The sequence below is a fragment of the Entelurus aequoreus genome, linkage group LG09, assembly GCF_033978785.1.
Source record: "Entelurus aequoreus isolate RoL-2023_Sb linkage group LG09, RoL_Eaeq_v1.1, whole genome shotgun sequence".
NCBI lineage: Eukaryota > Metazoa > Chordata > Actinopteri > Syngnathiformes > Syngnathidae > Entelurus > Entelurus aequoreus.
Window position 1 is genome coordinate 76,154,354 of NC_084739.1, and position 15,000 is coordinate 76,169,353.

The 15,000-nt window shown below is 36.1% G+C and overlaps 1 protein-coding gene across 6 annotated transcripts in view; it reads left to right on the plus strand.

The window, feature by feature from the left end:
* Nucleotides 1-15,000, plus strand: part of LOC133657757 (echinoderm microtubule-associated protein-like 6) — a 52,029-nt gene that overhangs the window by 36,729 nt on the left and 300 nt on the right. For 5 of the 6 annotated variants that reach the window (XM_062059437.1, XM_062059435.1, XM_062059438.1 and 2 more), the window contains 10 exons: nt 33-241; nt 300-457; nt 532-646; nt 723-911; nt 3,629-3,801; nt 4,800-4,962; nt 9,977-10,080; nt 12,634-12,787; nt 14,645-14,745; nt 14,811-15,000. The exon at nt 14,811-15,000 is cut by the window's right edge and continues 300 nt beyond it. In XM_062059437.1, the coding sequence (XP_061915421.1) occupies nt 33-241; nt 300-457; nt 532-646; nt 723-911; nt 3,629-3,801; nt 4,800-4,962; nt 9,977-10,080; nt 12,634-12,787; nt 14,645-14,745; nt 14,811-14,844 (1,400 nt within the window). In that variant the 3' untranslated portion in view covers nt 14,845-15,000. Of the gene's footprint in view, nt 1-32; nt 242-299; nt 462-531; nt 647-722; nt 912-3,628; nt 3,802-4,799; nt 4,963-9,976; nt 10,081-12,633; nt 12,788-14,644; nt 14,746-14,810 lie in introns of those variants that run through there. The other variant, XM_062059441.1, reaches the window with a different exon arrangement.

The following is a 15,000-nucleotide window of genomic DNA, read 5'->3' on the forward strand; positions in this document are numbered from 1 at the left end:
CCGTAACCAGACGCTCGCCTCCCTCCCCGCAGGCTCCAGAGTGTGCGGCAGAGCGGGACATCCCCACAGGATCTTTGCGGCGGAGTTCCGGCCGGACTCGGACTGTCAGTTCGTGTCGGTGGGAATCAAACACGTGAAGTTCTGGACGCTGGTGGGCGGAGCTCTGGTGTACAAGAAAGGCGTGGTGTCCACGCTGGAGGGCGGCCGCATGCAGACCATGCTGTCCCTCGCCTTCGGAGCCGTGAGTTGGAACACACCCCAGCAGCGAGGCGGAACATTGCAGAACCTTCTCCCCGCAGGTGGACCTGACCTTCACGGGCGCCGTCAACGGCGACGTGTACGTGTGGCGGGAGCACTTCCTGCTGAGGGCGGTGGCCAAGGCGCACACGGGGCCCGTCTTCTGCATGTACACCACGCTGAGGGACGGCCTCATCGTCACCGGCGGCAAGGAGAGGCCGTCAGTGAGAACGCAACACCGCACGCTGTTGACGGGGGGCGCCGCTGAGTCCTGTTCCTGTGTCTCCCTGACAGGACCAAGGAGGGCGGCGCCGTCAAGCTCTGGGACCAGGAGATGAAGCGCTGCCGGGCGTTCCAGCTGGAGTCGTCTCGCCCCGTGGAGTGCGTGCGCTCCGTGTGCCGAGGCAGAGTGAGACCTCTTCGCCTTGCACGCGACCCCGTCGTCTCCGTCGTGCTCGCTCACGCCGCCGCTCCCTCCTCCTCAGGGCAAGATCCTGGTGGGCACCAAGGACGGCGAGATCATCGAGGTGGGCGAGAAGAACGCGGCGTCCAACGTGCTGCTGGACAGCCACGCCCGGGGCGGCGTCTGGGGTCTGTCGTGTCATCCCGCCAAGGAGGTCTTGGTCACGGCCGGAGACGACGCCACCGTCAGGCTGTGGGACCTCGCTGACAAGGTCCAACTGACGAACCAGCTAGCTAGAAAGACTACTAACAGGATAACTAGCAACATATTTAAATACTAAGCTAGGTAACAAGATAACCCGACGTAACTAGCAAAATATCTAAAAAGATAACGAGAGGTAACTAGCTAAATGAGTAGCTCAAGATAACTGGCTGATTATCTAGCAAACTAGCTAGCTAAATACGTAGAAAGATTACGAACAAAACCAACAAATTAACTAAAAAGTTAGCTTGCAAGTTAATTCTCAAAACTCACAATAGCTAGCCTGTGATCTAGCAAGCTAACTAGCTAAATAAGTAGAAAGATAACTAACAAAACCAACAAAATAACTAAAAAGTTAAATAGCAAGGTGACTCTCAAAACTCATGCTAACTAGCCTGTGATAAAGAAAGTTAACTAGCTAAATACCCCAAAAGATAACTAACAAGACAACCAACAAAATAACTAAAAAGTTAAATAGCAAGGTAACTCTCAAAACTCATGCTAACTAGCCTGTGATAAAGAAAGTTAACTAGCTAAATACCCCAAAAGATAACTAACAAGACAACCAACAAAGCAACCAAAAAGTTAGCTTGCAAGGCGACTGTCAAAACTCACGCTAACTAACGTGTGATCTAGCAAGGTAACTAGCTAAATAACTATAAAGATAACAAACAAGACAACCAAAAAAGTAACTACAACATTAGCTTGCAAGGTAACTCTCAAAACTCACAATAACTAGCCTGTGATCTAGCAAGCTAACTAGCTAAATATATAGAAAGATAACTAACAAAACCAACAAATTAACTAACAAGTTAGCTTGCCAGGTAACTCTCAGAATTCACGCTAACTAGCGTGTGATCTAGCAAGGTAACTAGAAAAATGCCTAGAAAGATAACAAACAAGACAACCAACAAAGTAGCTAGAACGTTAGCTGGCAAGGTAACTCTCAAAACTCACAATAACTAGCCTGTGATCTAGCAAACTAACTAGCTAAATACATAGAAAGATAATTAACAAACCCAACAAAATAACTAAAAAGTTAGCTAGCAAGGTAACTCTCAAAACTCATGCTAACTAGCCTGTGATAAAGCAAGTTAACTAGCTGAATACCTCGAAGGATAACTAACAAGACAACCAACAAAATAACCAGAAAGTTAGCAATAAAAAAGTAACTCTCAAAACTCACAATAACTAGCCTGTGATCTAGCAAGCTAACTAGCCAATTACTTAGAAAGATAACTAACAAAACCAACCAACAAAATAACCAGAAAGTTAGCTAGCAAGGTAACTCTCAAAACTCACGCTAACTAGCCTGTGATCTAGCAAGCTAACTAGAGGAATATCTCAAAAGATAACTATAGTTGTATAGAATTACAACAAAATATTTATCAAGACATATAACGTGTGATTTAGCAAACTAGCTGACAAGATAACTCCAAATGTAATCATCAAGGTCATTAGCAAACTATCTAGCAAGCTAACTAGCTAAATACCGAGAAACATAACTAACAAAGTAACCAACAAAATAACCAGAAAGTTAGCTAGCAAGGCAACTCTCAAAACTCACAATAACTAGCCTGTGATCTAGCAAGCTAACTAGCTAAATACGTAGAAAGATAACTAACAAAACCAACAAAATAACTAAAAAGTTATCTAGCAAGGTAACTCTCAAAACTCACGATAACTTGCCTTTGATCTAGCAAGGTAACCAGCTAAATGCGTAGAAAGATTACTAACAAGACAACCAACAAAATAACTAAAAAGTTAGCTTGCAAGATAACTCTTAAAACTCATGCTAACTAGCAAGCTAACTAGAAAAATGCCTAGAAAGATAACTAACAAGACAACCAACAAAATAACTACAAAGTTAGCCTGTAAGGTAACTCTCAAAACACACACTAACTAGCCTGTAATCTAGCAAGCCAACTAGCTAAATGCCTAGAAAGATTACTAACAAGACAACCAACAAAGTAGCTAGAACGTTAGCTGGTACGGTAACTCTCAAAGCTCACGCTAACTAGCCTGTGATCTAGCTAGCAAGCTAACTAGAAAAATGCTTAGAAAGATAACTAACAAGACAACCAACAAAATAACTAGAAAGTTAGCTCGCAAGGTTACTATCTCAAAACTCAAGCTAACTAGCTAAATGCCTAGAAAGATTACTAACAAGACAACCAACAAATTAACTAGAACGTTAGTTAGCAAGGTAACTCTCAAAACTTACGATAACTAGCCTCTGTCCCAACAAGTTAACTACCTAAATACCTATGGATATAACTAAACAAACCACTAACAAACTAACTAGTAAGTTAGTTTTCAAAGTAACTCAAACTCACGCTAACTAGCCTGTGATCTAGCAAGCTAACTAGCTAAATACCTAGAAAGATTACTAACAAGACAACCAACAACCAGCTAGAACGTTAGCTGGCACTGTAACTCTCAAAACTCACGCTAACTAGCCTGTAATCTAACAAGCTAACTAACAAGACAACCAACAAAATAACTATAAAGTTATATAGAAATATAACAAAATAGTTACCAAGGTATATAACCTGTGACTTAGCAAACTAGCTGACAAGATAACTCCAAATGTAACCATCAAGGTCATTAGCAAAATATCTAGCAAGCTAACTAGCAAAACAGCTAGTAGGCTAAATAACTAGTTATTAGGACATCTAATATCTAGTTATCTCATGTCTAGTTATCTCATTGTGTCCCCGCCTGCAGAAGCTGCAGAAGAAGGTGTGCGTGGGCCATGCAGCGGTGAGCGTGAGCTTCAGTTGGGATGGAGAGATGCTGGCCGTGGGGATGAAGAACGGAGAGTTCCTCCTCCTCTTCTCCAACTCCCTCAAGGTGTGGGCAAAGAAGAGAGACCGTGGTGCCGCCATTCAGGACATCAGGTAATGTGGGATCATGTGACCTCTCCCAGCGTCACGCTAAAGGTGTGGCTGAAGGTCTTGCTAAAAGTGTGGCTGAAGGTCTTGCTAAAAGTGTGGCTGAAGGTCTTGCTAAAGGTGTGGCTGAAGGTCTTGCTAAAGGTGTGGCTGAAGGTCTTGCTAATGGTGTGGCTGAAGGTCTTGCTAATGGTGTGGCTGAAGGTTTTGCTAAAGGTGTGGCTGAAGGTCTTCTTAAAGGTGTGGCTGAAGGTTTTGCTAAAGGTGTGGCTGAAGGTCTTGTTAAAGGTGTGGCTGAAGGTCTTGTTAAACATGTGACTGAACGTCTTGTTAAAGATGTGGCGGAAGGTTTTGCTAAAAGTGTGGCTGAAGGTCTTCCTAAAGGTGTGGCTGAAGGTTTTGCTAAAGGTGTGGCTGAAGGTCTTGTTAAAGGTGTGGCTGAAGGTCTTGTTAAAGGTGTGACTGAACATCTTGCTTAAGGTGTGGCTGAAGGTCTTGTTAAAGGTGTGACTGAACATCTTGCTAAAGGTGTGGCTGAAGGTCTTGTTAAAGGTGTGGCTGAAGGTCTTGCTAAGTGTGGTTGAACGTCTTGGTAAAGGTGTGGCTGAACGTCTTGTTAAAGGTATAGCTGAACGTTTGGCGAAAGGTGTGGTTGAACGTCTTGCTAAAGGTGTGGCTGAAGGTCTTGCTAATGGTGGGGCTGAAGGTTTTGCTAAATGTGTGGCTGAAGGTTTTGCTAAAGGTGTGGCTGAAGGTTTTGCTAAAAGTGTGGCTGAAGGTCTTGCTAAAGATGTGGCTGAACGTCTTGTTAAAGGTGTGGCTGAAGGTCTTGCTAAAGGTGTGGCTGAAGGTCTTGCTAAAAGTGTGGCTGAAGGTCTTGTTAAAGGTGTGCCTGGACGTCTTGCTAAAGGTGCGGCTAAATGTCTTGCTAAAGGTGTGACTGAAGGTCTTGCTGAAGGTGTGGCTGAACGTCTTGCTAAAGGTGTGGCTAAATGTGTCGCTAGATTCAGTCCAGACAGAAGAATGTTGGCGGTGGGTTCTCTGGAGAACAGCGTGGATGTCTATGACGTGTTAGGAGGATCCACACTGAGCAGGATGGTTTCCTGCTGTCACCTGCCCGCCTTTGTCCTACACCTCGACTTCTCTTCTGACAGCACACACATACAGGTACACACCTTGTTCATTATTCATTCATTCATTCATTCATTTATATTTCAATCCTTCATTTAATCACCTTTTATTGATTCATTTCTACACCTTTCATTTATATATTTCATTCAATAATTTATACACCTCAGCATCTCCAAATCTGAGGCCATGGTTCTCAGCAGGAAACCGATGGGTTGTACAGTCCAGGTAGAGAACGAGACTCTGTCCCAGGTGGAGGAGTTTAAGTAACTCGGGGTCTTGTTCACGAGTGAGGGACAGATGGAGAAGGAAATCAGCCGGAGAATGGGAGCAGTTGGGACAGTATTGCAGACTCTCTGCCGCACTGTTGTGACCAAACGAGAGCTGAGCCAGAAGGCAAAGCTCTCGCTCTACCAAGCTATCTACGTTCTTACTCTCACCTATGGTCATGAAGTGTGGGTCATGACTGAAAGAATAAGCTGGCGAATACCAGATGGGGGGATTACATCTCCTCTCTGGCCTGGGAATGCTTCGGGATCCCCCAGGAGGAAGTTGCTAATGTTGCTCTGGAGAGGGAAGTCTGGGGGTCTCTGCTGGAGCTGTTGTCCCTGCGACCCCATTCCGAAAATCAGCCGGAGAATCGGAGCAGCTGGGGCAGTATTGCAGTCTTCGGGATCCCCCAGTAGGAAGTTGCTCATGTTGCTCTGGAGAGGGAAGTCTGGGGGTCTCTGCTGGAGCTGTTGTCCCCGCGACCCCATTCCAGAAATCAGCCGGAGAATCGAACCCCATTCCGGAAATCAGCCGGAGAATCTGAGCAGCTGGGGCAGTATTGCAGTCTTCGGGATCCCCCAGGAGGAAGTTGCTAATGTTGCTCTGGAGAGGGAAGTCTGGGGGTCTCTGCTGGAGCTGTTGTCCCTGGGACCCCATTCCGGAAATCAGCCAGAGAATTGGAGCAGTTGGGGCAGTATTGCAGTCTCTCTGCCGCACTGTGACAAAACGAGAGCTGAGCCAGAAGGCAAAGCTCTCGGTCTACCGAGCTATCTACATTCCTACTCTCACCTATGGTCATGAAGTGTGGGTCATGACCGAAAGAATAAGATGGCGAATACGAGCGACCGAAATGAGTTTCCTCAGAAGGGTGGCTGGCATCTCCCTGAGAGATAGGGTGAGAAGTTCAGTCACCCGAGAGAGACTCGGAGTAGAGCCGCTGCTCCTCCGCTTGGAAAGGAGCCACCTTAGGTGGTTCGGGCATCTCGACGCCTCACCAGCGTCTCCCTAGGGAGGTCCTTGTTGCACGTCCCACTGGGAGGAGACCCCGGGGCAGGCCGAGGACCAGATGGGGGGAGTACATCTCCTCTCTGGCCTGGGAACGCTTCGGGATTCCCCAGGAGGAAGTTGCTAATGTTGCTCTGGAGAGGGAAGTCTGGGGTCTCTGCTGGATACTACACCTTTCATTCATTTATACACCTTTATTGATTCATTTATATACCTTTCATTCATTGATTCATTTATACACCTTTCATTCATTGATTCATTTATACACCTTGTATTCCTTCATTCATTGATTCACTTATACACATTGCATTCATTGATGAATTTATACACTTTTTATTGATTCATTTATACACATTTCATTCATTCATACACCTTTCATTCATTCATACACCTTTTATTGATTCATTTATACACATTTCATTTATTCATACACCTTTCATTTATTCATAGACCTTTTATTGATTAATTTATACACCGTTCATTTATTCATTCATTAATACACCTTTTATTGATACATTTATACACCTTTCATTTATTCATTCATCCATACACCTTTCAGTCATTCATTTATACACCTTTAATTGATTAATTTATATACCTTCCATTGATTTGTTCATACACATTGTATTCATTTATTAATATTTCCTTAATTCATTTTTATGCATCGTTTATCGATTCATTTATATACCTTTCATTCATTCATTTATACACCGTTTATTGATTAATTTATGTACCTTTCATTCATTTATACACCTTTATTAATTCATTTATATACCTTTCATTCATTGATTCAATTATACACCTTTTATTCATTGATTCATTTATACACCTTGTATTCTTTTATTCATTGTTTCACTTATACACCTTTCATTAATTGATTAATTTATACGCCTTGTATTCTTTCATTCAATTATACACCTTTATTGATTCATTTATATAGCTTCCATTGGTTTGTTCATACACATTGTATTCATGTATTAATATTTCATTCATTCATTTATTCACCGTTTATTGATTCATATTTATGCATATTTATTAATTCATGTATGTACCATTCATGTATACGTTTGATTCATATATACACCTTTCATTCATTGATTCATTTACATACGTTTGATTCACTTATACACCTTTCATTCATTGATTCTTTTATACACCTATATTGATTCACTTATACACCTTTCATTCATTCATTCATTTATATACCTTTTATTGATTCACTTATACACATTTCACTCATTGATTTACTTATGCACCTTTATTGATTCACTATTACACCTTTCATTCATTGATTCACTTTCACACCTTTCATTCTGTGATTAATTTATACACCTTTATTGATTAATGTATACACCTTTCATTCATTACCTCATTTACTGTATACCCCATTATTGATTTATTTATACACCTTTCATTCATTGATTCATTTATACACCTTTCATTCATTGATTCATTTATATGCATTTCATTCATTGATTCATTTATATACATTTCATTCATTGATTCATGTATACACCTTTCATTCATTTATACACCTTTATTGATTCATATTTATACATATTTACTAATTCATGTATGTACCATTCATGTATACGTTTGATTTATTTATACACCTTTCATTCATTGATTCATTTGTACACCTTTGATTCACTTATACACCTTTCATTCATTGATTCTTTTATACACCTATATTGATTCACTTATACACCTTTCATTCATTGATTCATTTATACGCCTTTATTGATTCACTTATACACTTTTCACTCATTGATTTATTTATACACCTTTCATTCATTCATTCATTTATATACCTTTTATTGATTCACTTATACACATTTCACTCATTGATTTACCTATGCACCTTTATTGATTCACTATTACACCTTTCATTCATTGATTCACTTTCACACCTTTCATTCATTGATTAATTTATACACCTTTATTGATTAATGTATACACCTTTCATTCATTACCTCATTTACTGTATACCCCATTATTGATTCATTTATACACCTTTCATTCATTGATTCATTTATACACCTTTCATTCATTGATTCATTTATACACCTTTCATTTATTGATTCATTTATATACCTTTTATTGATTCACTTATACACCTTTCATTCATTGATTCACTTATATGCATTTCATTCATTGATTCATTTATATACATTTCATTCATTGATTCATTTATACACCTTTCATTCATTTATACACCTTTATTGATTCACTTATACACATTTCATTCATTGATTCATTTATACACTTTTATTGATTCACTTCTACACCTTTCATTTATTGATTCATTTATTTACATTTAATTCATTCATTCATTTATATACATTTCATTCATTCATTCATTCATTTATACAATTTTATTGATTCACTTCTACACCTTTCATTCATTGATTAATTTATATACATTTCATTCATTCATTCATTCATTTATACACATTTCATTCATTGATTCATTTATACATCTTTCATTCATTTATACACCTTTATTGATTCATTGATATACCTTTTATTGTTTCACTTATACACATTTCATTCATTGATTCACTTATACACCATTATTGATTCACTTGTACACACTTCATTCATTGATTCATTTATACACTTTTATTGATTCACTTCTACACCTTTCATTTATTGATTCATTTATTTACATTTAATTCATTCATTCATTTATATACATTTCATTCATTCATTCATTCATTCATTTATACAATTTTATTGATTCACTTCTACACCTTTCATTCATTGATTAATTTATATACATTTCATTCATTGATTCATCTATACACATTTCATTCATTGATTCATTTATACATCTTTCATTCATTTATACACCTTTATTGATTCATTGATATACCTTTTATTGATTCACTTATACACATTTCATTCATTGATTCACTTATACACCATTATTGATTCACTTATACACACTTCATTCATTGATTCATTTATACACTTTTATTGATTCACTTCTACACCTTTCATTTATTGATTCATTTATTTACATTTAATTCATTCATTCATTTATATACATTTCATTCATTCATTCATTCATTCATTTATACAATTTTATTGATTCACTTCTACACCTTTCATTCATTGATTCATTTATATACATTTCATTCATTGATTCATTTATACACATTTCATTCATTGATTCATTTATACATCTTTCATTCATTTATACACCTTTATTGATTCATTGATATACCTTTTATTGATTCACTTATACACATTTCATTCATTGATTCACTTATACACCATTATTGATTCACTTATACACACTTCATTCATTGATTCATTTATACACTTTTATTGATTCACTTCTACACCTTTCATTTATTGATTCATTTATTTACATTTCATTCATTCATTCATTTATATACATTTCATTCATTCATTCATTCATTTATACAATTTTATTGATTCACTTCTACACCTTTCATTCATTGATTAATTTATATACATTTCATTCATTGATTCATTTATACACATTTCATTCATTGATTCATTTATACATCTTTCATTCATTTATACACCTTTATTGATTCATTAATATACCTTTTATTGATTCACTTATACACATTTCATTCATTGATTCACTTATACACCATTATTGATTCACTTATACACACTTCATTCATTGATTCATTTATACACTTTTATTGATTCACTCCTACACCTTGCATTCATTGATTCATTTATATACATTATATACATGTGCTGAAAAGAAAGCAGTAGATGTAATGTGTGTGTGCAGGTGTGCACAGGTGCGTACAAACGCTTGGTGTTTGAACTTCCTTCTGGAAAACTCCTGACTGAGCAGAACGTCATTGACAGAATCACCTGGGCTTCCTGGACCAGGTGAGACACACACACACACACACACACACACACACACACACACACACACACACACACACACACACACACACACACACACACACACACACACACACACACACACACACACATACTGTGTACTGTACTGTGTACTCTTATTGTACATCACAAATAACACTGAATATATACCTTCTTCTCTCCTTTTTAAACGGTGAATTGCAACCACAAGTACTGGCCTGTATGTCATGAACATCATTTGTGCAACACCACCACCTGGTGTACAAACTTGGTACTGACGGACTACTCCAATTATTGCAACCCATCCAGTAATACTAAATGTCTGTTAGATATTTCATAAAGATACTCACGCTAATATTTGACAACTGTACTGAGAGTGATAACATGAATCTTTACTTAATAATAGCAGGACATTCATATTTACATATTATTAATAACATACATCTTTAACTTATTAATAAAATAAAACTAAACGTAATAATAACATGAATCTTTACATATTAACATACATATTTACTTATTAAGAATATGTATATATATATTTACTTATTAATAATAACATGAATCTTCATATATTAACATACATATTTACTTGGTGATAACATGAATATTTACTTAATAATATATATATACTGTATATATATATATTTATTATTAATAATAACATTAATATTTACATATGAACATACATATTTACTTATTAATAATATGAATATTTCCATAATAATATATATTTTACTTATTAATAATAACATGAATCTTTACATATTAACATACATATTTACTTGATAATAACATGAATATTTACTTAATAATAATATATATATATATTTACTTATTAATAATAACATTAATATTTACATATGAACATACATATTTACTTATTAATAATATGAATATTTACATAATAATATATATATATTTACTTATTAATAATAACATGAATCTTTACATATTAACATACATATTTACTTGATAATAACATGAATATTTACTTAATAATAATATATATATATATTTACTTATTAATAATAACATTAATATTTACATATGAACATACATATTTACTTATTAATAATATGAATATTTACATAATAATATATATATATTTACTTATTAATAATAACATGATAATAATAACATCAATAACATGATAACATTAATAATAACATCTTTACATATTAACATACATATTTACTTATTAATAATATGAATATTTACTTAATAATAATATATTGATTTACTTATTAATAATAACATTAATCTTTACATATTATTAATAACATATATATTTACTTATTAATTAATAACAATATATACACATTAATACCATATATATATATATATATATATATATATATATATATATATATATATATATATATATATATATATATATATATATATATATATATATATATATATATATATATATATATATATATATATACTAGGGATGTCCGATAATGGCTTTTTGCCGATATCCGATATTCCGATATTGTCCAAATTACCGATACCGATATCAACCGAAACCGATATCAACCGATATATACAGTCGTGGAATTACCACATTATTATGTCTAATTTGGACAACCAGGTATGGTGAAGATAAGGTACTTTTAAAAAAAAATTATAAAATAAAATAAGATAAATAAATTAAAAATATTTTCTTGAATAAAAAAGAAAGTAAAACAATATAAAAACAGTTACATAGAAACTAGTAATTAATGAAAATGAGTAATATTAACTGTTAAAGGTTAGTACTATTAGTGGACCAGCAGCACGCACAATCATGTGTGCTTACGGACTGTATCCCTTGCAGACTGTATTGATATATATTGATATATAATGTAGGAACCAGAATATTGATAACAGAAAGAAACAACCTTTTTGTGTGAATGAAGAGGGAGGTTTTTTGGGTTGGTGCATTAATTGTAAGTGTATCTTGTGTTTTTTATGTTGATTTAATTAAAAAAAATTTTAAAAAAATAAACCGATACCGATAATAAAAAAAACGATACCGATAATTTCCGATATTACATTTTAACGCATTTATCGGCCGATATTATCGGACATCCCTAATATATACTATATATATATATATATATATATATATATATATATATATATATATTTACTTAACATGAATCTTTACATATTATTAATATTATATATATTTACTTATTAATAACAATACATACACATTATTAATACCATTTGTGTATATATATATATATATATATATATATATATATATATATATATATATATATATATATATATATATATATATATATATATTAACATGAATCTTCACATATTATTATATATATTTACTTTTTAATAATTTGATTCTTTACCTTTAAATAATACAAAAAAGAACATCTTTATTCATCAATGTTTGTTTCCTGCGCCTACGAGCTGTATCCATGAAAGTATCATAAGTGGATGCAACTATTGTACGAATGAAAAGTATCGTACAGATGAAAGTATCGTATTCGGATGCAAATATGGTAGGTATGCAATGATGGTTGAGGAAGTGTTTTGTTTTGTCAGCGTGCTGGGAGACGAAGTTTTGGGGATTTGGCCGAGAAACGCTGAGCAGGCGGACGTGACGAGTGCGTGTGTGTCACATGGCGGCTGCAACGTGGTGACTGGCGACGACCTGGGACTCATCAAACTCTTCCACTTCCCGTGCACCGACAAGTTTGTAAGTACGAAAGGTGGCAACAAAGTTTGAGTACGAAAGGTGACAACAAAGTTTTTAAGTACGAAAGGTGGCAACAAAGTTTTTAAGTACGAAAGGTGGCAACAAAGTTTGTAAGTACGAAAGGTGGCAACAAAGTTTGAGTACGAAAGGTGACAACAAAGTTTTTAAGTACGAAAGGTGGCAACAAAGTTTGTAAGTACGAAAGGTGGCAACAAAGTTTGAGTACGAAAGGTGACAACAAAGTTTTTAAGTACGAAAGGTGGCAACAAAGTTTTTAAGTACGAAAGGTGGCAACAAAGTTTGTAAGTACGAAAGGTGGCAACAAAGTTTGAGTACGAAAGGTGACAACAAAGTTTTTAAGTACGAAAGGTGGCAACAAAGTTTGTAAGTACGAAAGGTGGCAACAAAGTTTGAGTACGAAAGGTGACAACAAAGTTTTTAAGTACGAAAGGTGGCAACAAAGTTTTTAAGTACGAAAGGTGGCAACAAAGTTTGAGTACGAAAGGTGGCAACAAAGTTTGTAAGTACGAAAGGTGGCAACAAAGTTTGTAAGTACAAAAGGTGGCAACAGAGTTTGTAAGTACAAAAGGTGGCAACAAAGTTTGTAAGTACAAAAGGTGGCAACAAAGTTTGTAAGTACGAAAGGTGGCAACAAAGTTTGTAAGTACGAAAGGTGGCAAAAAAGTTTAAGTATCAAAGGTGGTAACAACGTTTGCGAGTATGAAAGGTGGCAACAAAGTTTGTGAGTATGAAAAGTGGCAACAAAGTTTAAGTATGAAAGGTGGTAACAAAGTTTGACAGTATGAAAGGTGGGAACAACGTTTGCGAGTATGAAAGGTGGCGACAAAGTTTACAACTACAAAAGGCGGCAACAAAGTTTAACCACGAAAGGTGGCAACAAAGTTTGTAAGTATTAAAGGTGGCAACAAAGTTTGTAAGTATGAAAGGTGGCAACAAAGTTTGCGGGTATGAAAGGGGCAACAAAGTTTGCGGGTATGAAAGGTGGCAACAAAGTTTGTGAGTATGAAAGATGGCAACAAAGTTTTCGGGTAAGAAAGGTGACAACAAAGTTTGCAGGTATGAAAGGTGGCAACAAAGTTTGTGAGTATGAAAGATGGCAACAAAGTTTTCGGGTAAGAAAGGTGACAACAAAGTTTGCAGGTATGAAAACAAGTTTGTGGGTATGAAAGATGGCAACAAAGTTGAAGGATATGAAAGGTGGCAACAAAAAGTTTGCGGGTATGAAAGGTGGCAACAAAGTTTATGTGTATGAAAGGTGACAACAAAGTTTGCGAGCATGAAAGGTGGCAACAAAGTTTGCGGGTATGAAAGGTGGCAACAAAAAGTTTGTGGGTATGAAAGGTGGCAACAAAGTTTATGGGTATGAAAGGTGGCAACAACGTTTGTGAGTATGAAAGGGGACAACAAAGTTTGTGGGTACGAAAGATGGCATCAAAGTTTAAGGATATGAAAGGTGGCAACAAAGTTTGTGGGTATGAAAGGTGGCAACAAAGTTTGTGAGTATGAAAGGTGGCAACAAAGTTTGTGGGTATGAAAGGTGGCAACAAAGTTTGTGGGTATGAAAGGTGGCAACAAAGTTTAAGGATATGAAAGGTGGCAACAAAGTTTGTGGGTATGAAAGGTGACAACAAAGTTTAAGGATATGAAAGGTGGCAACAAAGTTTAAGGATATGAAAGGTGGCAACAAAGTTTAAGGATATGAAAGGTGGCAACAAAGTTTGTGGGTATGAAAGGTGGCAACAAAGTCCAAGGATATGAAAGGTGGCAACAAAGTTTGTGGGTATGAAAGGTGGCAACAAAGGCAAGTTGTCAGGTGATGTGATGTCGCCCCCACAGGCCAAACACAAGCGTTACGTGGGACACTCGCCTCACGTCACCAACGTGCGTTTCTCCCAGGGCGACAGTCACGTGATCAGCACAGGTGCTGACGACTGCAGGTAAATGTCGCCTCCTGCTGGCTGCAAAGCTTCATGACATGTTGAAGACTTATTTCTTCTCGCAGTGTGTTTGTGTGGAAATGTCTGCTGACCTTTTGACCCGAGGACCCTAACGTCAAACACTTCATCTTCAGCAGGAAGTGGTGGAAGAACGTCGCAACTTTTTCCTTTTCTGCATCTTTTAAAAACATGTTTTTACCACATCTTCATGAAGACATTTTGAAACATGTTTTAAGTGCCTTTCTTGACATTTCT